We start from the raw sequence: 26,839 nt of genomic DNA on the forward strand, positions 1-26,839 counted from the left end.
CATTACTGGCAGGATTAGAATGACAGATAACACAGTTATTACACAATAGGTAATTGTCATAGCTTATCTACTCCTTCCTGACCTTACAGTCCCACATGGCTGCTGTAAAGAAATTCTCTAACTGTTGTTAAGAACAGCCCAGGGAAGATGACGGCCCCCATAATTGTTCAATAAATAGAATTAAAAAATCTGCAATCAGAAAAAAAGAAACTTCAGCGACACATTCCCTTCCACAGTGATGGTGTAAGCTGGAAGTTCAGTCACATACACTGCTCGATGCCTCTCCTGCAGACAAGTGGTTTACTTGCATCTCCCGCTATCACTAAAACTACTCTAAATTTCTGCTATTGGACATCCTGGAAAATACCATGCATTCAGTGCCAACTACACAACATCCCATGACTATGAATATACCCTGGAAGAGTGGGTTCACATCACATTTTTCCCATCCGTTTGACACGTTGGGGGGGGGGGGGGGGGGAGAGAAATACAAATACGCAGTATACCACATTTTTCTATCCTGTGGAGTCAAGTAAAAAAAATTATACTTTTTTTTTTTTTTTTTAACAATGGAAGTCTATGGTGAACGGATGCCAAAGTATGGCATCAGTCTGAGACATCTATTAACACATACGTTTTTTTTGTATATGTTAAACGGATGGCAAAAAACATGATGTGAACCCCCTAATCTGACACAGCATTTGATCAGTGGAGGTTCTGAACCCCCACCAATTTGATATTGATGACCTATCCTGGACAGGACCATCAATTATTAACAGAAACCATATATATTTTATCAAGTGATAGCACATGGTTAACAACCACAGAAGGCATTTTTGCTCTAGAATTATAGTGTAGGAACGTTTGAGTCACATTTTGACCAAAAGTTTTTTTTTTTCCCTTTTCCCCAGCCAGTATACAAAAGCATGGTGTGCTACGCTTTTGTATCTTTTTTTTTTACCCGCCAAGGTGTATGTCAAACTGATGACAAAAACATGATGTGAACCCACCCTTACTGCAGCACAGCTCCTTTTCAAGTGAATAGGAGTTGGGCTGTAGTATGGTGGAGCCTTCCGTCAACTGTATAGTTTTCAATGCCAGCCCAAAACAGCTAAACGGAGGAGGTGCCGAGTGTCAGGCCCCCACTAATCGGATATTAATGACCTATCCTGAGGACAGGTCATCAATATCAAAGTATTGGAAAAACCCTTTTAATAACCTTTACAGATCGTTCAACCAGTCGGAAGACCACATTATTAGGGCTCATGCACACAAAAACATTTTTTCGTTCCGTATACGGAACCATTCATTTTAATGGGTCCGCAAAAGATGCAGACAGCACTCTGTGTGCTGTCCGCATCCGTTGCTCTGTTCCGTGGCCCCGCAAAAATTATGAGGCATGTCCTATTCTTGTCCGTTTTGCGGACAAGAATAGGCATCTCTATAATAGGCCTCCTGTTCCGTTCCGCCAATTGCATAAGGCACACGGGAGGCATCCATTTTTTGCGGACCGCATAAAACGGCACGGTCAGTGCATGAGCCCTTAGACAGGAGACAAGTTACCACAAAGATAGTCATAAAGGGTACACCTGGTAGGAGGTAGGGGTATGTGTGGCCATTACACAAATAATATGACCTCGCCCATCCAATTTATCATTCAGAAGGCAGAGCATGACAGGGCTAACCCTGCAGATCTCTGAACTACCACATTGAAGCCTTACTTACTTATACGGTCTTAGGACCCCAATTAACAGTATTATAGAAACCTATAATTGTTAGTATGGGTCATAAGATCTGCAGCCAGTAAGAGTGAAACAGGCTTAAAGAGGTTGTCCCAAGAAAAATATTCTACATTTTTCAAACCAACACCTGGATCTGAATACTTTTGTCATTGCATGGAATTAAAAATGTAGTATAACAAGTGAGCTATTCACTGAAAACGATCTGTATAGCGCCACCTGCTGTTTACTCTCTCATTTCTCTGTCCTGCTTACCGAGATGGAAGCACATGCTCAGTTCCATCCTTCAACTGCCACCAGATGCAGTAGAAAGGATGTGCCCTCTGAGAAAGTGCACACCCCTAAGCCGACAGCGTTAAATAAATAGGAATATCTCCAGATCCACTTGAGGTACAGGGCTGGTTCTCAATTTGTTAGAAAGAAGCGGTCATGTACTAGATTATGTCCAATTTTCATTCTTTACATTAATTATGGAATAACCCCTTTGGGTGCAGATTTGCTGAGAGCCACTAAAGAGCTCCCCTCATTCTGTGTTACTACAAAAGGTCCGTTAGGCTAAGGCAGCAATAATTCACAGGCGGTATATTGTGTGCATATACCAACTCCTAAGGTAGGCTGTATTCACAAGGCTATAATACAGGTGCACACTGGACCTCTCACAGTTCTACGGATCCATGCCAAAGAACCCTATAGTGACCTAACTGTGGTTCCGTTAAAATAAGGTGGGTGTGAACTTAGCGGCCATATTACAACTTTAAAGGCTATGGACACCATTGGAGCTAGTTTTTTTTTCTTTAATTGATTTGGATGTGTTTAGTTTTTGTAATGGTTTTGTTTCATTTGGCTTCTGCAGCTTCTATGTTTCACAGTACTTAGCAGGCATCTGTTCTGTGATACATCCGTCTGACAGCTGTGTGTCTGGACCCTTTCCTGAAGATCTTCTAAGACCTCATGCACTTGAATGGGGTCCACATCTGATGGTCTGCACTGCCAAAAAGTAGTGAATGCACTACTTGTTTGCAGTGCTGAGGCATGGACAGAAAACCAAAGGAAGCATTCTGTAGTGCTGCACTGTATCTTCCAGATGGCGGACCCATTCAAGTGAGACAAGAGGAGGAAAACGAGACATCTGCAGCCAAAATTTACCACAGAAGACTTTACTACTGCCTGCAAAATACTGTGAAACATATTAGCTGAAGAAGCCAAACAGAGCAAATTTTTATTGCATCTAAATCAGTAATTTTAAAAAAGCTGTCTCCAAAGATGTCCATAGCCTTTAATCCTATATGGTCATCTGTCAGCGGCACTTTAAGAATGACATATGAATACTGTGTGTTACAGCAAGCACCATAGATGCATGAAGTTAATTTTGTGATGAAGACTACACCGTAATCCTAGAATCAGCTTAAGTACTTTTGAAAAATATACTACCTGTTGAGTAGTTTTGGGTGATACTTCTGCATTATCATTAGGCCGCATGCACACGACCGTGGTGTGGCAAAACACAGATGGCGTCCGTGCGCGTTCCGCAATTTGTGCAACGGCATGGACAGCCTTTAATATAACTGCCTATTCTTGTCCGCAAAGCGCGGACAAGAATAGGATAGGTTATATTTTTTTTTTAGCAGGGCCACGGAACGGAGCAACGGATGCGGACAGCACACGGAGTGCTGTCCGCATCTTTTGCGGCCCCAATGAAGTGAATGGTTCCGCATCCGAGCCGCCAAAATGGTGGCTCGGATGCGGACCAAAACAACGGCCGCGTGCATGAGGCCTTAACATCGACAGGGGCAGTGTTTATTATAAAGTCATATTACCAAGATGATGGCCAAAACATTTTAGAAGCATTTCATATATCATTCATTGCTTTAATGTGCATGTTAATAAAAATGTCAATCTTTACAGCCATCAGGATGCAGGGGCGGTGTTAAATGGGCAAATGGGAGGACAGGACCACCCTTTACATTTTGACTAAATTCATCTACAGTTGCAAAATTACCGTAATGACTGTTGCATAGTTTTGGAGCTGTAAATTTCAGCTTGTTTATTAAAATAACGAAGTAACATTCCTTTAAAATGGGGCTGCACAATGACAGAAAATCACAGTAAAAATCTTGATTACTTGTGATTTTCTATCATCGTGTAGCCCCAGCTTTAAGCTAGCACCCAGATTCTGACAATTCTAGTAGTAAGTGTATATAGCATCCTTTTTGGGGACCAAAAATTTCCCAGGTATTATAGGATAGATACGACTGGCCAGATGGTCACTTTCATCACACAGAAACACGTGCCTGAACATTTGATGATGTATTACGCTGGGCAGGATTTACAGGGTCCCAAAAAACCAATAGATTGTGCTCATCAATGCATTCACAACTAGGTAAAAAGGGCTTTTTGTTCATGCCTCTTAGGAGTCAGATTAACAGAATTTTACTGCTACACTCGACAGGAGCATTAAATGGAGAACAAGTGGACTGTACAAGCCCAACCAGAAGGTGGTAATTTGCTCAGTCTAGGCAACCCTTTTCTGGTAATCTGGCCATAAGGTACATTCTTAAGGGTTTGTGCACCTTAATATCAGGTTGGCAGAGGTCTGACTCCCAGCACCCCATTGATCAGCTGTTTGAAGAGGTAGTGGAGCTTCAAAATTACCTGTGCGTGGTCTCCTTTGCAGCGCTCACGCACTGTAATTACATCTGCTCGGGCCGTATCTACAAAGGAGACGACACGCATGTAATCTCAAAGCAACACTCCTGCGAGTAATGCTACCTCTTCAAACACCTGATTTTGAGGGTTCCTGGGAGTTGGACCCCCGCCAATCTAATATTAATGACCTATATATTCATGAGGATATGTCATCAATATTAAACCACTGCACAACCCCTTCAAATATGAAATCATAATTTGTCTAACTCTAGATATTAGATTTATGTTGGGTTCCTCTGGTTGTTCTTTCTCAAAATGAGGGCTGGCCATGCTTCATATTCCTCAACTAATCTTCCATTAGTTATAAGTGAAATGTGTTATCAGTCGATACTCAAACTGCAACTACATATTCATTTAGTCTGGCAACTTTTTGTTTTTACATGTTTGGCTGGCTACATCGATTTCACGGCTCATAAAATGGATGCCTTAAAGGGTTCAAGATTTAAATGTACGGTATCACCTATACACATGATAGGTGCGACTGCTGCTCCATTTACCTCTATGGGACAAGTACAGTATTCAGCTATCTCCAGTTGAATGAAGTGGAAGCACACATGCTCATCTGCTGCTCCTGTCACATAGGGGGGCACAAAGTAGCCTTGTCCTTATCTCAGTACAGATACCAGACCCCCACCGATCAGGTGATATGTTTAACTCTAGGTCCAACCTCTTTAACTATATGTAAGCAACATGAGAACTTTTGATACAACCCTGTCCAAAAGGTCTACAGATTGTGTTACTATGTTCTACAAGTACACTGCGCAAAAATCTATTAAGTTTGAACACAAGCTTCAGTGACTTGCAGAGCATTTCTGCTAAAAATCAAGTACAAGGAAATATAAATCTTTAATTTATTCCCACCTGTCAAGCTGTAAAAGATTCTTTAAATCATCTAGTCTTACAAAATGGAAACAAAGGCATATGGACATCATGGAGGGGGGGTCATTTTCCTACGAGCCAGAGCAAATTAGGCGAACCCAGCCTGTTTATAGTATTATATAGTCAACCACGTGAACGGCCAGCACGCACCACTACATTCCTTCTGCAGTGGACATGTATGGCCAACTGCATCTTTTCTTAGCAATAATTTTGCTCCCCAGGGGTTTCAAAAGTAAGACTCAAAAAGTGACCCTCCTTATGAGACATACTGTCAGAGCTCAGCGACAATATGGCGTCTACAAGAATAAGACCACACATAGCAGCTGCAATGTACACAACAACTGCAGTTTTACTGCAAATTGTACACTTTTTAATGGCCGCACAATTTTGTGGTTAACAGTTTTAGTTGCAAAAATGCCCGTCAGACCGTTTTAGGCCACAATGTAGTTGTGTATCAGCCGCCCAGCAAAAGCTCCATGTGGACTTGCCCTACAGGCGCCGTCACACCGCTTTCTCACAAAATGTGGCCAATTAAGCAGCGGGACATTCCCTGCCTCATGTAGCTGTGCAACATCCAGCCTGCTTATTCCGTTCAGCCACTTCTTTACAGTTCTATAGGTTTAAAACACGTATAGGTATATTTGCTTAAAACAACATGGAAAAAAAAATTCAAGGACTTCTACATACCGTGAATTATTGGTGGAAGTGGTTTCTAACTGAAAAGGCTGAGCAGGTATCCCTTACAACTAAACTACCATTTGTTTTAACAATTTTGTTCATTAAAGGAAACTAAAGGAACTAAAACTGTAACCAAGATGGGAGAACGCATGTGAGCAACCAAAAATGTTTAAGATAAGCATTTATGTACAGGCATATACAAAAAAAAGAAGAAAAGAAATTAACAGCAATATACACAGAATCACAGTGAGGACGTTGGCATATTTCACCAATCTGTAGTGTAAATACGAAATGCAAAGCAGCCTGTAAAGAGAACAGTGCTACACATAAAGCCAGGCCTGTTGAACAGCTAACACAACGGGGGGGGGGGACCCGGCAGGAGGGATATACTGTGCAAATAAGCAACATGCATTTCATACAAACAGCAATTTATGGCTAATGGTTGACGCAAGTGTGTTGACAATGACTCTTCTGCTGCAATGCATAGTGGATCTGTTATGCCGTCTGCTTTTCTTTATACCACTCCACAAACTCATCCAACAATACTGGCCCTAGGGAGAAAAGAACAGTAGATTAAAGCATATACATCCAAAAATGTTAACCAGCGCCCCATCCTTTCCAGCAGGCAACAAGTTGAATAGTGGACTATCTGACTGAAGCTCGCAACTGAGCAGATCTCTTTCCACCTCACATCATAAAATCAACCATATAGCCAACCAAACTTCCCGTGTGGAAGGGCATCTTCTAAAAAGTGATGTCTTGCAGAAATCTGAACCTAATCAACAACCCCCTTCCCCCAAAAAATGGGCGTAAGGACAATCAGCATTGATCATCTATTAATCATGAGAATGGATACCCCCCAAGTCCTCTGTGTAACTGGAGCAGGAGCGGACATGTGTGACCACCTCTCCATTAGCTTCAATGTGACCGACTGAGCCGAGCGCTGTTCTTGGTAGTCCCAGAGACTGAACAGAGCAGTGGTCCTGCATGCATGCTACTGCTCCATTCACACAGGGGAGCCCTATTCTTGCCATCACTTTAAAAAGATACATTTTGCGTAATTGATATATAGGTGAACTTACGGAGGTACTACCACAACTACGACTTATCACAATGGTAAGGTATGCAAGTACTTACAAGCCCCATCCTCGTCATAATTGCTGAGGTCGAGGTTAATTGTGCGGCTGAACTCTAGAACATTGCACCATTGGTCCTTGTTAATTACTTTGTATTTTGATTGCTGCAAATAAACATTAATCATTTAGCCAATGGCCTGTAAGGGTACTATGAACTACAAGGAGCAAAATGCACAGAGAATACCATCTAGTGCTGGCGACACGTGTAACGGTTAGGTCCATTGAAATTTGGAAGCGGTAGCTCCAAAATACAGGCTTCGTTATCGGTATTATCAGTTATTACAGGAGTGAATATAAATGCTTTTCTTATGGCGTTACAGATTTACTGCATTTTAATAGAGAAGAGCTGAAATTTCTAACCACCCATTTCCCATCTCGTGTCCTGCGTAATATAATCACATTCTACTGTCCACTGCTGGAAGCATTTAAAATGGTGACAACCTATATAGTTTTTTGGCTTTGTACTGCAGAACATTGGCTTTCAAAAGACACAGGTCACGAGCAATGATTTTGGTTATCTACAGGAGTACTGCTACCATTTGTATGAAGTGTCAGCCTTCCAGAGACCGAGCTGGGCACAGCGCTTTGCAAAGATGTCCTGAAATCTTAGGCCAATAGACAGTGTATGAATGTAGGATACAGATGCAGCAGCCGTGTCATTATAAAACAAAGTGACCATTCATTCCCTCACTGCTCGCCTTTCACAAGCCCATAAACCAGTGACGGTATTTACAGCTACATGGAGGAGGTCTGCTGCTTATGTCTTTATGTTCTGGAGTCTATGAAGTTTGAATTCTTGAACTTTAACTGCATTGAAAAACTGAAACTGCCAATATGACTGCAGTTACCCCAAACTGCAAGGCCCAATTCAGACAGCGGAGATGTTGAGAGCGGTTTGCAGAAAAACCTTTATTTCTATAGCGTCAACTTATTCCGCAGCACGTGTACTTGTACGTGCATCCTCTTACTGTAGACAACACAGAGTAAAAAAAACTAATCAACAACTGAAAGAAGAGCGAGGGCCCAGGTCACATGAGCTTACAGTCTATTAAGGAAATAGGGGTTCACAGAAATCAAGCACGTTATTTATTTGTTTCATGCACTTATACACTCACCTAAAGAATTATTAGGAACACGTAACTAATACGGTGTTGGACCCACTTTTGCCTTCAGAACTGCCTTAATTCTACGTGGCATTGATTCAACAAGGTGCTGATAGCATTCTTTAGAAATGTTGGCCCATATTGATAGGATAGCATCTTGCAGTTGATGGAGATTTGAGGGATGCACATCCAGGGCACGAAGCTCCCGTTCCACCACATCCCAAAGATGCTCTATTGGGTTGAGATCTGGTGACTGTGGGGGCCATTTTAGTACAGTGAACTCATTGTCATGTTAAAGAAACCAATTTGAAATGATTCGAGTTTTGTGACATGGTGCATTATCCTGCTGGAAGTAGCCATCAGAGGATGGGTACATGGTGGTCATGAAGGGATGGACATGGTCAGAAACAATGCTCAGGTAGCCCGTGGCATTTAAACGATGCCCAATTGGCACTAAGGGGCCTAAAGTGTGCCCAGAAAACATCCCCCACACCATTACACCACCACCACCAGCCTGCACAGTGGTAACAAGGCATGATGGATACATGTTCTCATTCTGTTTACGCCAAATTCGGACTCTACCATTTGAATGTCTCAACAGAAATCGAGACTCATCAGACCAGGCAACATTTTTCCAGTCTTCAACAGTCCAATTTTGGTGAGCTCGTGCAAATTGTAGCTGCTTTTTCCTATTTGTAGTGGAGATGAGTGGTACCCGGTGGGGTCTTCTGCTGTTGTAGCCCATCCGCCTCAAGGTTGTGCGTGTTGTGGCTTCACAAATGCTTTGCTGCATACCTCGGTTGTAACGAGTGGTTATTTCAGTCAACGTTGCTCTTCTATCAGCTTGAATCAGTCGGCCCATTCTCCTCTGACCTCTAGCATCCACAAGGCATTTTTGCCCACAGGACGGCCGCATACTGGATGTTTTTCCCTTTTCACACCATTCTTTGTAAACCCTAGAAATGGTTGTGCGTGAAAATCCCAGTAACTGAGCAGATTGTGAAATACTCAGACCGGCCCGTCTGGCACCAACAACCATGCCACGCTCAAAATTGCTTAAATCACCTTTCTTTCCCATTCTGACATTCAGTTTGGAGTTCAGGAGATTGTCTTGACCAGGACCACCCCCCTAAATGCATTGAAGCAACTGCCATGTGATTGGTTGACTAGATAATTGCATTAATGAGAAATAGAACAGGTGTTCCTAATAATTCTTTAGGTGAGTGTATAGCGCTACTATATTCCGCAGCGCTTTACAGACATTAGCAACAAGCTGTCCCCGATGGGGCTCACAATCTAAGTTCCCTATCAGTATGTCTTTGGAGTGTGGGAAGAAACCGGAGAACCTGGAGGAAACCCACGCAAACACGGGGAGAACATACAAACTCCATGTTATGGTGCCAAAAAAAAGGATGAGGTTCTGAGGAATAATGTGATATATACGAGTCAGTTTTTGAGATGTCAGAGGCCTTCCTAATGAGGTGCACGCTTAGAACTGCAGATATTGGGAATTAATCGCATTGTTCTGGATAAAATTTTTGAAGAGAACTGGTGCAGCACAAGTAAATTCTTGGAGATGAGTTTGTTAAAGGGGTGGTCCGCTTTTGTAATACTGATGATGTATCAACATCATCAGCTGTTTGAAGAGAATGCAGCACTTATACAATCACTGTGTTGTCTTCTCCGTTTACCTCATCGCCGTCGACACTGCAGTGGTGAGCAGTAATTACAGCTCCTCCGTCTCACCCACTTCAATGGGATGGCTCCTTCTTATTCAAGTGAATAGGATGGAGCTGCCCCATTGAAGTTAATGGGGACTGCGGAGTTGTAATTGCCTCCCAGCGATCTAATATTGATGCCCTATCCTGAGGATAAGTCATCAATATTACAAAAGCAGACAACCGCTTTAAGTTTTAGATTGCCGGCAGAACTTAAAAGGGGTTCTCTGGGAATTAAGAAAATGAAAATACTTAAATATTAAATTTATAATAAATATATTCAGAAATACCCTTCATTATTTATAATGGCTTATTTTTTCTAGGGAGCAATCATTAGGAGAAATAAAACGGCCGCCGTCCTACTAGTACACACAAAACCTGTCCTAAATCACACAGAAGGACAAGTTACTTCACAACACTGAGGTAAAGAGCTACCACATCCTACGCTCTGCTCTGCTTATCAGGGATGATCCTGAATACAGCTGATAAGATCTTCAGCTTAATCTCTGCAAGAATGGAGTTCATGAGGAGACAAAGTACAGGGGGGGGGGTGGGGAGAATAATGAGCAGCACCTATTATATGCAGTCTCCATTACCACAGCCACACATTACCACAGTCTGTCCTGTCCATCCTCTCTGTACTTCAGGTCTCCTCATGAACTCCATTCCTACAGAGATTCAGCTGAAGATCTTATCTGTATTCAGGGTCATAATCCCTGACAGGTAAAGCAGAGATGGGGCAGCTCTTTAGCTCAGTGTTGTGAAGTAACTTGTCCTGCTGTGTGATTAGCACAGGTTCTGTGTGTACTAACAGGACGGCGGCCATTTTGCTCCGTAGACAACATAAGCCATTAAAAATAATGAAAGGTATTTGGGAATATATTTATTATAAAGTAATATTTAAGTATTTTCATTTTCTTAATTCCTGGAGAACCCTTTTAAAATAGGTAGGGTGGTAGAGAGAGATAAGGGTGCAGATCTATGGAGAGCTTTGTGTTTGACAGTGATAAGTTTAAAGTGTACCTGTCTTAGGTGATTTTTCAGATCAAGCTGTTGTGTGCATATGTGAAAAGTAATTATTTTTGGCCACTATATGAACTGTATCTATATTGTTTAGCAGTTTACGTCTCTGCAGACTCCATCTCCAATTCCTAGTTTTCTGAGCTGGTTGGTGGAGGCTAGCTGTTATGATGTCTTTCACAGATTATACATGGGGGGGGGGGGAGACAGGAAATCCTGCTCCATATCTTTTTGCAGTACAAATGCATAAGCAGCAGCAGTAATGGAGGACATTATACAGCCGAACTGCGCAATGTAGATTTGAATCCAGCAACAACAGCTACTCTTTAAATTGAAATCTATAGTCTCATCTCAGACAATGGGAGCATATCACTAGGCTATGCCCTCATTATCTGATAGGTGCACAGCCAACCTCCATTCATTTCTATGGGCCTCAGAAAATAGCCGAGCACTGGCTTGGCATAGAAGTGAATGGGAGCGGCGGTTGGTCATGTGGGGTACACTCCCATTCACTTCTATGGTGAGAGCGTTTGGTGGTGGCCGGACCGGAATCCTCCAGCCACCACTTTGCAGGGCTCAGTTTAGGAGATAATGATAGGACCTGTACCTATCAAACAATGGGGGCATATCCTATGCAAATGAAGTTCTTTTAAGGGGATACCCATAAGGAGCAGGCAATTACTTACCTGACAAATCCCCACCATCACTCCAGTTCTCCCTGCCAAGCTCTATTTACCCAGCTGCATCGGTGACGTCACTTCAACACCACGTGACCGCTGCAGCCAATCACTGGCCTTGTTGGTGAACCATAGAGGCCAGTGATTGGCTGCAGCAGTCATGTGCTGTGGACGTGACTTTACTGCTGCAGCTGGGTGACTAGTTGATTCGTTTTGTGCTTAAAGGCTATGTACACCTTTTGGGGCAATTTTTTTTTATTATTGCATTATACTTATTTTGAGCAAAAATTTTTTTTTTTAAACTGGTCTTTATTAACAATATGGAATCCATTTTTCTGTACAGTGGTGACATGCTCTACTATCTGCCTGTGGGTTTTTCGTCCCTTCTGTCATCTGAGGAGCAGATAAACACTCATTAAAGCTCAATCCTTATCTTACTGATAATGTGGCTTAAAGGGCTTCTGTCACCCCACTAAAGTGTTTTTTTTTTTTTGGGCTAGTTAAATTAGTTATATTGCGATATATGACAATATAATTGTGTTACTTACTTTGATCCAGCAGTTTCTGCAAAAAACGAAGTTTTATCATATGTAAATTCGGTCTCTACCAGCAAGTAGGGCGGCTACTTGCTGGTAGCTGCTGCAGAAAACCACCCCCTCGTCGTTTTGATTGACAGGGCCAGCCGGGATCTCCTCCTCCGGCCAGCCCTGTCGGCATTTCAAAAATCGCGCGCCTGTGTTCATTCGGCGCAGGCGCTCTGAGATGAGGAGGCTCGTCTCCTCAGCACTCCCTCAGTGCGCCTGCGCCGATGACATCACCGAAATAGAAGACGTCATCGGCGCAGGCGCACTGAGGGAGTGCTGAGGAGACGAGCCTCCTCATCTCAGAGCGCCTGCGCCGAATGAACACAGGCGCGCGATTTTTGAAATGCCGACAGGGCTGGCCGGAGGAGGAGATCCCGGCTGGCCCTGTCAATCAACAAGAGGAGGGGGCGGATTTCTGCAGCAGCTACCAGCAAGTAGCCGCCCTATTTGCTGGTAGAGACCGAATTTACATATGATAAAACTTTGTTTTTTGCAGAAACTGCTGGATCAAAGTAAGTAACACAATTATATTGTCATATATCGCTATATAACTAATTTAACTAGCCCAAAAAAAAAAAAAACACTTTAGTGGGGTGACAGAAGCCCTTTAAATAAGTGTTTATCACTCTCAGTAGTTTAGAAAGAAGGGTTATTAGATGACCAAGTGAAAATACCAGTCACCCAGTTAGAAAAACAGTTAACCCTTTGTGACTGAACAGCTCAATATTTTTAATAAAGGCCAATTGAAAATATGGTTTTTAGCCAAAAATAAGTTAAATGCAATTATTATTTTTTTTTTTACTTTCCACTGCTTTACTTATCATTGCATATAGGCTTTGGCATAAAGAGACAAAAAAATAAAAAAATTTAAACTGTGTTTACAGTGAAATGTAAGAGCTGATCCTGAGGAAAGGAAGTGTGGACTCTAGAACCCAAATAAGTTCACAATTTGTGGAAGTAGAATACACGACCCATTAAGCACACACATTTTTGTGGAAATCTTTACAAGATTTTGTAAGTGAGAGTAGACACGACATCCTACCTCTAGAAACTGATTGAACACTGGAAACAGAGGCCACGTTTTTCCTAATAAAAGTCCTAACATACATTTTGCCGTATTCATATCTAGGCTTCGCTGATCTTTCTCCTAGACAATGACATAGAAAGAAAAAAAATATCAGAGATAAAGACACGACCTCAAGTCCAAAATTAAACTTCCAATCCTCTAACACACCTGGACATGTAACAGCAGCAGCCCCTAATAAAGCACGGGCATCATTTTCACCAGAAGTGACTTTCTAGTAAATAAAGGGTACCAATAATGGGCAGTTATCATATTACACAGACTGAACATATTAGAATAACTCCTGTGTATGTTAAAACCTTTTCCGTTTTTCCAAGAGCCATAAATTATTATATATATATATATATATATTTTTTTCCGTTCACATAGCCCTATGAGGGCTTATTTTTTGCAGGACAAGTTGTACTATCTAATGGCACCATTTAATATTGCATATGACGTAGTGATGAGCTGGAAAAAAAATTCCAAATGGGGTGAAATTAGGGGAAAAAAAAGAAATTCAATGTTATGGGTTTATTTATTTTTATGACGTTCTCTGTGCGGCAAAATTGACCCGTTACCTTCATTCTCCAGGTCAGTACAATTACAACGATACCACACTTGCATGGTTTTCCTTGCATTTTAATACTGAAAAAATATATAACCTTTGAAAAAAAAATCTATTTTTTCCTTTTCATCGCCATATTCTGACTCCTGTTTTGTAGTTATGTGTACAGAGCTGTGTGAGGGCAAATTTTTTGCAGGGTCATCTGTACTTTTCAATGATACCATTTTATTTATTTACTATATAATACAGTGCTGCCACCTACTGACCTGTATTGGTTATATCGGTGTATTCCAGCATTAGCTCCCGCATCCGCACAGCTCAGATGCTGGGGTCACATTTGACAACAGCATCTGAGGGGTTAACTGTATGCGATCAGCTATAGGGCTGATCGCATTCATCCGCTCTGGGTTTCTGCTGTTCGAAGTGGTATATGTTCGGCGGAGGTCAGCTTCCCTGTATTCTTCCTCCTCTCCCTGCTGTCATACTGATCTTATAGTGAGGCACCACAGACAACTTTCATTCATGCATCCCTACTTCTAAATTTATATATAGCTATATCTCTTGACAGGTTAGAAAGAAATTGTGGCGCATTACATACCATATGTATCTCTGGGGCTACATGTGAGAGACTGTCTTCTATGCAGGGGTTAACAAGATTGCAATTGCATGCATCCTGGGAGATACAGGTGTTTGGTCAGCCCACCCACAAAAAGGCAAACGAGTTCTCCTAAGGAGTTCCATCTATATGGAGATTGGGCCAACAGCCTGAACAAAAATGTATTAGGCCTCATGTACACGACTGTTCCGTTCTTTTGTGGTCCGCAAACAGTGTATCAACAAAAAACGGAAGCCACCCGTGTGCCTTCCGCAAATTGCGGAACGGAAGGCCCATGGTAGAAATGCCTATTCTTGTCCGCAAAACGGACAAGAATAGAACAGGTTATATTTTTTATTTTTTTTGCAGGGCCACGGAACGGAGCAACGGATGCGGACAGCACACGGAATGCTGTCCGCATCTTTTGAGGCCCCATTGCAGTGAATGGGTCTGCATCAGAGCCACAAAAAATGCAGCTCGGATACAGACAAGAACTACGGCCGTGTGCATAAGGCCTTAGAGAGAACCGATCATCAGCTTTATGCAGCTCATACTAACAGCAGAATAAGGGCTCATGCACACAACAGTATGCCCTCCATGACATACGGTCCGTGAGCTGGCCATATGTCCCAGAGCGGCATACATCGTGCATACGGGAGCGCACAGCATCTTAGGTTACTATGATGCTGTGCGCATCGGGCCGCCCGCGGGACTATTGTCCTGCACTCATGAAATCATACGAGTGCAGGACAATAGCCCTGCGGGTGGCCTGAAGCGCACAGTATTATAGTAATCTATGATGCTGTGTACTCCCGTGCGCACGATGTATGCCACTCAGGGACATATGGCCAGCTCACAAACTGTATGTCTCGGAGGGCATACGGTCGTGTGCATGAGCCCTAAAGTAGAGACAGGCGAGTTGATTTCAGAGGTCTGTCATTTATAAGTTAAGAGTAAGTGGTTGCCGAGAACCAACATCACAATCATTGCAGACTGGTCCTGGAAAAGAGTCCCGGCCACCTGAGAAGAGTCCTGGTTATTCATACATTCCTGCTCACCTGCTGATGACTGACGGGCTTCTTCCGAGTTTTCTCCTTTCTCTCTAGAAGAGAACTGCCAACCATCAGCAGATGGGTGAGGAGAGCAGGAGATTAGGAATAACCAGGACTCTTCTCAGGTAGATTTGACTCTTTTCAAGGCCTGGGCTGCAATGATTATGATGCTGGTTCTCATCAACCACTTACTTCTAGCTCATGAGTGACACACCGCTGAGATCAGCATTTCTGTCACTAATTTATACTGCCCTCAGTGAAGTCAGCATAAAGTTGATGAGTTCCCTTTAAAAGGGGTTTTCCAGGAGTTTAGTATTGATGGCCAAACCTCCGGTGGAAGGTCCTACTCTAGGCAGATGTTTGAAGAGGCTGCAGCTCTCCAGTGTGTGCCATGGCCTCTTTCTAGGCCAGTGACATCATGTTCATCGGTCACACGGCCTAGGCGCAGCTCAGTCCTATTCAAATAAATGGGCCTGGTCGGCAAAACAACGAAGAAGGTGGTGATTGCAGTGGCCTCCTCAAACAGCTGATTGGTGGGGGTGCTGGATGTCAGGACTCCCCCCCCCCACCACTCAGGTACTTGTGACCTATTCCGAGACTAAGCAATCAATATTTTACTCCAGGAAAACCCCTTTAACGAGAGTGAACATTAACAATCTACCCATCTCGGACATTGGCAGTGTCCTAACACCTGGACTTCTATTGTATGTCCAAAATATTAAAAGGGTGCCAATTATATCTACACTGTTAAAATATATCCAGGTCCATTGGAGTCATAGAAAAGTATGTAAAGTACTTTTTTATCACATATTCTCTTAACTGATTCTGTTCTTGTGAAATTCTACAATATATTGCACTTCTACACAGGCCTCTCTGATATGAACGGTCTAATAAAAATTTTACTTACCCGTGCAAAATCAAAAGCATATCTATAAATAAGTTTAAAATTGGCTGGCTCATTTAATAAAGATCTCAAGTAATCCAAAGTATTCCTAAGTTTCTCAGTGGCGTCACATCTGAAAGAGAAAGCACAATCTGAGCTGTCTGTTCAGAAACCAGTGTCATGAGCAGTTACACTGTAAGGCCGGTGTCACACACAGGTTTTTTTCTTTGGGGTTTTTGAACTACAGATGTTAATGGAAATGTATGGGAAACAGCATAAATAGGTTGTTTTTTTTTAACCGAAGTGCCAGTGTGTGGTGTGTTTTTTTAAACCAATGTATTTCATTTCCCCCCATACTGCTCTACAAAGGAAGTGCCATTACACTTTGCTATAAAGTGGAGCTACAAGGAGCAAAAAAATGCCTGAAAAACAGCAGAAAAAAAACAAAATAAATATTTTGAAAAAAAATAAACAAATAAACATTCTGTTAAAAACAGACAGTCATTTTTATGGCCTTTTTGGCCCAAAAAAAAAAACATACTAAGCTCTCATAGTTTTATATTGTATAAGTGTGATGCAGTTAAATGGGTTTGGCCAATCTATATAATATATTGATATAATATATTGAGTAATGTGTAGACAAAGAAGATACAGCCAACCTACTAATATATGTTCATCAGGAGTTATGCGCGGTTTATTCACACTAAGGCCCCCTTCACACAAGCAAGTCCCACGCATCAGTGCTGGAAGGGCCGGACGGGTACTGTTGCATACTCACGCTGCGAGTCCGGAGCGTGACACTCACTCGTCTGAAAGGGGCCTAACAGCACACTACACGTCCATAGAATGGCTGCAGCTGGAGGATCATGATCCGTTCATCAGTAATCTCAAGAAATGCTGTTAACATGCTTGTTTTTGGGATGCTTTGTAGTATGTTTTCATCTGTACATCTACTTGTGTCTGGGACCTGTACATCAGTGCATACTACATAGCATCTAGGAAACTGTGTTCCTATGGAAGTTGCTTATGATTACTGACATATGGGTCATGTCTAGTGACCCTGCTGCTGCAGCCATCTTATTAACCTAGGCCTAGTTCATACGTCAGTGTTCTGGTCAGTTATTACCATCAGAGATTGTGAGCCAAAACCAGGAGTGGGTCAGAAACACAGAACAGGTGCAGATCATCTCTTTGTAGCCTCCACTCCTGGTTTTGGCTCACAATCACTGACCAAACACTGAAGTGTGAACTAGGCATTAATTGGCAGCACTGTCAGAGAAGAACACTTGGATAACTGGGTGGGGGAGAATAAACCCCACAGAACTGCTGATGAAGGTATATTAGTAAGTTGGATGCATCCTCTTTCCCACATATTAGTCAATATGGTAAATTGCATGGTCAACCCCTTTAACCACATCACTACTACTAGGTCCTGCTGCTACAAATAGCTTTAAGAGGCTTACTACTATTGCAATAAAAAAGAAAAAAAAAAATTAAAATAAAACTGCCTCCATATTAATAAGCACATCTATGAAATATCCACTAGGCCACTACAAGTAATCTCTCAAATTTTGCATGCAATGATTCTTTATAGCATTTAAATGGGCTATCCAAACCTGGAAAACCCACCCACAGAATACTTAGCTGGACCCCGACACAGATGTTGTGATCTGCACCCTGGGGAGATGCAGCGACAAAAATGGAGGAATCCAGAAGGACACAGGAGTCAGGGACCAGCCAAGTATTCTCTGTATGAGGGGGCCGGGCAATGTGGGTGGGTTGGTTTTTCAGGTTTGGATAACCCCTTTAACATTTGACATCCTAAGAGAAAAATATCACAGAAGATGATAGGGCACATGCTACCTTGAAATTAGGGCTGCAACAATTCATCAATGTAATCGATGCAGTTTCCCTGCATCGAGGATTCGTTTAAATCACGTGACCACGGAACGTGAGTGAAGCCTTTCACTCACCGCTCCGTGGCCTCCCGTCGGCACCGCGCTTAGGGTTGGGCAATAAACCGGTATTAACGATATACCGCGGTATTAAGAAACGGCCATATGGCGATATCGCTATTTCTTAATTACCGCAGTATTTTAGTGACATCATAGGGGCAGACAAACATCACAGTGCTGAATGCCTCTAAAACATCCGGTGCACATTACAGTCAGCACAGTGGAGAAGGAAAGAGTCCCTCCCCACTGTGATCCGGCTGCCGCTGCGCCACCAATGAGAAGGTAATAGTGAGGAGGAGGGGAGGGTCTGTGGCTGCTGCGCCACCAATGAGAATTACCCTCAATACAAATATAGACTGCGGGTGCCGGCCGTATCACATACCCGGCACCTGGTCTCAATGACAGGACGCGGTGATCCCGCGAACCGAGGCAATTTAGCCCTCAAATGCGGCACCTGAGGGGTTAATTGGCACGGTTCAGTGGGATCCCCGTCATTGAGGCCGAATGCCGGCTGTGCGATATGGCCGGCACCCACAGTCTATTTGTATTATGGGGTTAATTACATTCATTGGTGGCGCAGTGCACCCCCACATACCCCAGTATTATAAATTATAATCATTGGTAGCACAGTGCACCCAAGCCCCCCAATATTATAATCACTGGTGGCAGGGGCCGCAGTGGAGCCGATGGCGCTGGGGCCGCAGTGGAGCCGATGGCGCTGGGGCCGCAGTGGAGCCGATGGCGCTGGGGGATAGTGGAGCAAACATGCTCCTCATTTTAAAGGCTTTATAACGTTCTTAAAAATCCTAAAAGCTATGTACAAGTAGCACGGCCATGGTGCTCAGTAAATGCAGAGTGGCAGAGAAATCTGACATGAAGAAACATGCACCTACTGTAGGGAAGTCATTCCTTTTAACCATTCTTGTAATGTAAAGTAGCCCATATTCTGTGCGTCCAGTTTCCAAGCTAGAACAAGCATTACTACCTGTGGGAGAGTAAAAGATCGAAGTCACTGGCTGCCCATAGAATAGAAGATCCATAAACATACAAGGAACCAATTCATCATAAGCATGAACACACTCAATGAGGGCTATTTATCAAAACTGGTGCAAGGCAAAATGGATTTAGTTGCCCAGAGCAACCAGATTCCACCTTACATTTTTCAGAGCTCCTTTGGAAAATGAAAGGATCAATCTGATTGGTTGCTATGGGCAACTAAGTCAATTTTCTTTTGCACCAATGTATTGATAAATGTAAGCCAAAAAAATATATACCCAACTAGAAAAATAACATTCCCGCAGAACACAGCTATGGAGGTGGAATCATTTTAATAGCCATACTGGTTAGTGTCATACATAGGGCCATTTGGGTTTGAGGAAATTTTAGTGCATATTTTTTTCTGAGGGGGGGACAGCTCCAGCTGTTATAAGGAAGTCTACTTATAGACTACTTCAGGTGCATTTTTTCGGTCAGTTTTTTTTTTTTTTTTAAAACCACAGCATGATCTGGGTGTAGCACTTTTTTCCTATAGACAACAGATTTTTTTTATTTTTTTTGCCTTGCTTGTAAAATAGGATTTTTTTGTGCTTACCTGTAAAATCCTTTTCTCGCCGAGTTCATTGGGGGACACAGAAGACCATGGGTATAGCTGCTGCTGCCATAGGTAGTGACACTACGCAAAAAAAGTGTTAGCTCCTTGCCTCAGCTATACCCCTCCTGCAGACACTGAGCTCATCAGTCTGTACGAAAACAGTAGGAGCAGCCAGGAGAAGCCAACAGAATAAGACAAAGGAAGAAAGGCAAAGATGGGTCAGTATCAAGAACCGGAGGGACCCATCAAGGAGAGCCGGGAATGCACTTACAAGGTGGGAGCCGTGTCCCGCAATGAACTCAGCGAGAAAAGTATTTTACAGGTAAGCACAAAAAATCCTATTTTCTCGCTCGTATCATTGGGGGACACAGAAGAACATGGGACGTAAAAGAGCAGTACCATGGGGAAGGAACAAGAACAGAACGAATCCAAGGCCAATCATAAGGCCCCACACAGAAAAAGGGGGGGGGGGGGGGGGGGGGAAGACACACCAGGAACCCTGAAAAAAGGGGCAGGAAGAGCCAATCGCTGGAAGGCCAGCCAGAGAGCGGCTGAATACACAGAGGCCCCGGCTGGGCAGAAGAAAGAACAGCACAGGGGACAGAAGCCACAGCCTAGGAGACTTCGGAAGAAGTGGAGAGTACACAGATGGACAAGAATGAAAACAAGTTAGTCGCCAGAACAAACAGAGCGACTGCAGCATATACCGGAGAGAGAAAACAGAGCCTGGGCCCAGGAGACTTCTAAGGAAGTGACACCCAAGGATCAGCACCCCACAAAAAAAAACACCCTAGAGAGATCAACAGTTACAACATGGCATGAGAAGAAAACAAACTGAAAATGGTGTCTGGATACCAAGAGCCAGAGAACTGCAGATGTGACAAATCTTGCCCCCCCCCATGGGGGAAAAAGTAGGGGTGCCAGAAGGAAACAACCCCCAACACCATACCAGGCTGCCAGAAGAGAAGAACACTCCAGCAGGACCATGACGAACAAGTCAGAGCTAGAGAACCTGGATGGGGAACCGGGCAGTGGAACCGACCCAAAACCCACAAAAAAGTGGGGAGTAACCTGGTAGGAAAAAAAAGAGTGTCCTCTGGGAACAAAAAAACGTTCCCATTAGACGTACGGCTAAGGGGTTTGCCTCATAAGAATATTCCTAAAGGAGAAGGACAATGTGGTAAGCAGAGGCATGTAGAGGAGAACCGTAAGCTACACAAGAGAGGAGAGAAGCCGTCTGATACCTATGGAAGGCTGCCTGAACTGGCAGACCTAACCAAAAGCTAAAGAAAAAAAAACACCTAGGCCAAGGAGACAGGTAGAAGCGACGGCGATGTCTGAAAACATGAATGATGTGTAAACCCATCAGACACTATCGACCGCCACTGCGGAACAACTCCGCCTAAAGAGGAAGAGAATGTGGCTATCAGATGGAATGTACAAAACGGCCAGACAGGACCCAGAGATGATATAAATACTGTGCCAGGAAGGGAGTGTGGACGTCTAACGCCACAAAGTCCCAGAAAAAAAAAAAAACTGGTAAGAGAACCAATACTACCAGCACAAGCACTTCACAGCAGAAAGGGGGCATACGAGAACCCAATGCCTCTGGAAACTGGCCAATCAGGTAGAAACTGTAACTGGAGCAAGCGCAACTACTCGACTTTCGGAAGGGGAGTACGGCTCAGTAGAGAACCAGTGTTAGTGGTGACAACAAGGACAGTACGACCACTCTACCCGGTGAGGGGAGCCATGTAGACAACTCACAGATGCAAACTAGATAAGTGCATACCCAAACTCCCCAAGGAGGTAACGCTGATGCTGTCAGCGTAGCAGATGGTAGAGGCGATGCACTACATGTGAAGGGAACAAGGTGCTAAGCCAGTATCACAGAAATCGGCAGGTTATACCAGGTACAGCAAACCGTACTAAAGCTCACCAGAAGCAAGTAAAACCATCACCTGCAGCATGGCATGAGCATTTGACCAGTGCCATAAGGAATAGTTGTACCTATCAGCCACCGCCTCAGGAACACCATACATACCCATGCCTGGTGGATCCACCGCACCCAGGGATGCCAGAACATGAGCACAGTGGGAGAAGGTAATGTAGACCCAAGCCCAGCTACAGTTAGCGAGAAGGTTCCAACCCTAGAAGGAGACATGTTTTGTATAAACCGCACGAAGCGCCAGGGTCGATACTCCACATGGAAGAAGGGGATGTGGTAAGAACCACCGTTGCTGCGCCCAGGGCCAGCGTCAGAACCAGGCATACACGGGCAAGTGCCGGGGCCCACTCGTTTCCGCGGCGCGGCCCCTTTAACATTTTTACATACTTCAGTTAGTAGATCGTGCATGCTGCGCAGCGCCCGGCCCCTCTCACACATGATCTGACTCCAGGCAGAGCGTCTGTGCGCCGCACGGCGAGAGTACATTTTCCACAGCGCACAGGCACAGACTGTACAGTGTAAGCCGTCCCTCAGCCAGCAGCAGGACTCGTCTCAGCGCAGCTGCAGAAGATTCAGACAGGACGCATAGCCGAGCCCAGAGAAAGCCTGGCCAAGCAGACTGCCGAGCCCAGAGGAAACCTGGCTGAAGCTCAAGCTGAATGCTGCTGGACTCGTTTTAAATTTAGAATTCAGGTACAGACATCCCAACCTGCAAAAACTCATTTCAGGGAGGTTTTTTTTTTTTTGCCTAAAGGGTTAACGGTAAAGTGTCACACATAATTACAGTTACACACCTCAACATGTCTCTTACAGTCATTTAACCCACCATGGGAAATTAAAAAATCCCTGCTGCAAACAGTGCAGCGAGCTACACTTTCATTATTTTTTACCCCTATTAGACAAGGGTACACTTTAGTGTAGTCAGGGGTGAAGTGCGTTTTGTACTTTTTTTTACTTGCAGATTCTGCCATGATGCTGAGCTCTGTCACTGCTGATTGATCAGATCGTCACTGCGTCACTCTGACTCACGACACTCTCTCTTTTGGCAAACAGTCAGTGACTGATTTCCCTCCTCCCTCCTCCCTTTTGCCAAAAAAGTGTATTATTGATTATTATTTTCTTATAGGAGTTTATGTTTTAGGCCTCATGCACACGGCCGTTGTGTGCCCACTGCCCATGGCTGTATTGAGGCCCGCATACGGCAGGTCCGCAACGCAATACACGGGCACCGGCCCATGTGCACTCCGCATCACAGATACGGAACCATTCACTTGAATGGGTTCGCAATCACAGAGATGCAGAACGAACGCATGGATCGGAACCTCATGGAAACACTATGGAGTTCTTCTGTGGTGTTTCTGTCCGTGCCTCCGCACCCCAATAAGATAGAACTTATTCAATTTTTTTGCGGGGGGGGCGGACTGTTAACAGACCCATTCAAGTTGAATGGGTCCGGATCCGTCCCGGCCGCTGCACGGACGTTGCCCGTGCATTGGGGACTGCAATGGATGTACAACGGCCGTGTGCATGAGGCCTAAGGGCTCTTTCATACAAGTGGATGCCGTGTGGGTAATCTGCTGTGTGAAAGAGAGCCAAGCCCCGCTCCGGACAGCAGAGACACGGAGCATTAACATGACTGATAATGCTCCGTGCCTCTGACATTTTTACTACAAAATCACAGTGAGATACAGTGGTCACCATGATTTTGTAGCAAAAAGATCACAGAGAGCAGTGTCTCTGCTGTCCGGGACGGGGCTTGGCTCTCTTTCACGCAGCGGATTACCCGCACGGCATCTGCTCATGTGAAAGAGCCCTTAGTTCCTCCCACAGCGAGTCCACATCGCAGCACCTGGCCTGACCTCCCAGCGCTTCCGGAGGCCACATAGCATTATATTGATTGATCTAACCCTTAAAGTTCTGGAATGTATTGGATAACACTGGCATAATGCTGTTCGTGTCATCTAATACATTCCAGGACTGTAAGGGTTACATAGCATCATAAATCAATATAATGCTATGTGAATCCAGTCAGTGCTGGGAGGTCAGGCCAGGTGCTGCGATGCGGACTCGCTGCGGGAGGAACGCTCGTCTGCAAGGGGCCTTAGCACAGGCGGGGCCCACTGAGGCTTTATCGCCCAAGGGCCCACATGAACCTGGAGCCGGCAATGGCTGCGCCCACTGACAATGCGTCATGAAAGCCAGAACGCAGTAACTGTCGCCATTTGAAGGAAGAACGCAAACACTCCCCCCTGGGAAGGGTTCACACAGTAGTAGCCACAGAACAGGAGTAGCTCAAAAAAATCAACGGGCAGCACAAGGACTGCCTCATAGGGGGAGGCCATAACAGCACCCATGGACTCTCCAGAGGAGAGACTCCGCCTGAAAAGGATGTCAAACAGCAGTATCCAACATGAATTGTTACTAGCGCAATACTTCACCTGAGAAGGAAGAAAACTGGCAACCAGTGCAGACGTTTCACCTACTGAAGGAGTGGGGACGTTGAGCGTGCCAAGGAAAAAAATAAAATAAAATTTGAATGCTCATAGGGACTAAAGCCACGAGGAAACGCATGTCGTGGGTCAACACCCTGGGAAGACAGAGGCTGCCACGTAGGCGCTCAAAATCAATCCGTACAATGACTACCCGAGGAAGGGGGGATAGTTTGAAAGTAGTCACGGTATCCAGTGGTAGTGCCAAAAGACCACCTATGACGGGGGATAAGGCGATTATCGGAACAGTGTCTAGTAAATAGACCACCCCTGGAACGGGATGCAATGCAACAAGGAAGAAGTGAGAGTAGTCGCGATAGTCATTGTTCAAGCGATTACTCCATCTAAGAAAGACGGATAATGGGATAGGGTGGAAGTTTCCAGGGGTAGTGGAATTACTCCGCCTATGGAAAGAGGGGAGCCCGACATGATGGTACAGTATCCACTGGTAGTGCAACTACTCAGCCAATGGAAGGAGGGTAATTGTACAGGATCTACAGTATGCAGCTGTGGTGCCCTATTCCACCTATAGAAGTGGGAAATCCGACAGGAATGCTGATATCCAGAATTGGTGCAATTACTCCACCTGCGGAGAGGGTAATGCGACAGTCTGTATAGGATCCAGTGGTAGTGCAATTACTACTCTATGGAATGAGTGTAATACCACAAAATGTACAGTACCCAGTGGAAGTGGAAATACATCCACTATGGCAGGAGGGCAATGCTACCAGAAGTATAGGATCGAGTGGAAGTGCCAATACTCCGCCTATGGAAGGAGGGTAATGGTACAGGCTGTACAGTATCCAGCGGTGGTGCTAGTACTCCGCCTATGGAAAGAGGGTAACTGTACAGTATCCAGTGGTGATGTAAATACTCCGACTATGGAAAGAGGGCAATACTTCCGGCTTTATAGGATCCAACAGAAAGTGCAAATACCCTGCCTATGAAAAGAGTAATGATACAGTATGAATAGGATCCAGTGGTAAGTGCAAATACTCCGCCTATGGAAGGAGGGTAATGCTATAGGCTGGACAGCATCCAGTGGTAGTGCAAGTACTCTGCCTAAGAAGGAGGGTAATACTACAAGCGGTACAGTATCCAGTGGAAGTGGAATTACTCCGCATATGGAAGAAGGGTAATACTACAGGCTGTACGGTATCCAGTGGTAGAGCAAGTACTCCGCCTATGAAGGAGGGTAATGCTACAGGCTGTGCAGTATCCAGTGGTAGTACAAGTACTACACCAACGAAAGGAGGGAAATGCTACAGACTGTACAGTATCCAGTGGAAGCGCAATTACTCTGCCTATGGAAGGGGGTAATGCTACAGGCTGTACAGCATCCAGCGGTAGTGCAATTAATCCGCCTATGGAAAGGGGCAATGCTACAGGATGTACAGGGTCCAGTGGTAAATGCACGTACTCTGGTAGTGTAATTACTCCGCCTATGAAAGGAGGGTAATGCTACAGGATGTACAGTATCCGGCAGTAATGGCTACAGGGAGTGTAGTTTCCAGCGGTAGTGGAAGTATACCGCCTTGGAAAGAGTGCTATAGGACGTATGTATCCAGCTGTGGTGACAAAACCTCTGCCTACCGATGAGCGGTGGAACTATGCCCAAAATAGGACTGAAGCTCCAAGGGTTAATTAAAATAAATTGTTGTTAAATTGACACAGCCCCAATGCTATCAACCCGTATATAAATAATTATTTTCCCCAGCAACAGAAGTGCTAAGGCAAGGAACGGGTTAAGTAGAAGGTTGGGGGTGGAGCAAAGCTATGGGCGCGAAGTTTTGCGCTCTCAGAGCACAGTTCCCATCCCCAAACACTCTGGAAGATGCGGCCTACTAGGCCGCAGAATCGGGGCCGGCCGGAAGAACTATTTCCTCACTCTGTAGGTTCCACGTCTGGTGTTTGCAGAATACTGTTGTGTAAACGTGGACCACATAAGAGTCCTAGGTTGGGAACCCTCATCCTTACAACATCCACAAGCCCTAGAAAGCTAGAAAGCCACATTGATCAAAGCTGTCCCAATTAAAGCAACATCCCTTTACCCATTGGGTTAGAATTATTCAATTATTATTATTATTATAAAAGAGCATATTTTCCTGCCCATCATTTCTAAAAACGAGGGAAGGTGCTTGTTTCCATTTGATAGCCTCTACAATAAAAGCTTATTTGCACTCATTTGTATAAATGTAAATTACAGGAAAAAGGAAGCCTTACATTTTCAGGCTCTACACCAATATCTTCACAAAATTTCTCCATGCCATCTGGACCTACTATGTCGTCAGTTCCTGTAGAGAGAAACAAGCCATTTTTATTTGAAATTCTGGTGTGACAAATGCTTAGATTAAAGGGAATCTGTCGCCTGTATAATCTATATCGGCTCTACCAGGCATTGCACCTAGTCTGTCTCAGCTAATTACTTCTATGCTTCTCTCTCCCCAATCTGGTG

The 26,839-nt window shown here is 44.2% G+C and overlaps 1 protein-coding gene across 2 annotated transcripts in view; it reads right to left on the reverse strand.

Annotated features, from left to right (window-relative positions):
- Positions 1-5,282: 5,282 nt before the first annotated feature.
- The window catches only part of DCUN1D4 (defective in cullin neddylation 1 domain containing 4), an 85,587-nt gene continuing 64,030 nt past the window's right edge, over positions 5,283-26,839 (reverse strand). The window contains exons 6-11 of one of the 2 annotated variants that reach the window (XM_040418879.1): positions 26,608-26,678; positions 19,250-19,341; positions 16,426-16,534; positions 13,283-13,387; positions 7,140-7,242; positions 5,283-6,553 (exon numbers count right to left, since the gene is read on the reverse strand). In XM_040418879.1, coding sequence (XP_040274813.1) covers positions 6,498-6,553; positions 7,140-7,242; positions 13,283-13,387; positions 16,426-16,534; positions 19,250-19,341; positions 26,608-26,678 — 536 coding nt within the window. In that variant the 3' untranslated portion in view covers positions 5,283-6,497. The remainder of the gene's footprint in view (positions 6,554-7,139; positions 7,243-13,282; positions 13,388-16,425; positions 16,535-19,249; positions 19,342-26,607; positions 26,679-26,839) is intronic. The other variant, XM_040418880.1, reaches the window with a different exon arrangement.

The sequence above is a fragment of the Bufo bufo genome, chromosome 2 (genome assembly GCF_905171765.1).
Source record: "Bufo bufo chromosome 2, aBufBuf1.1, whole genome shotgun sequence".
NCBI lineage: Eukaryota > Metazoa > Chordata > Amphibia > Anura > Bufonidae > Bufo > Bufo bufo.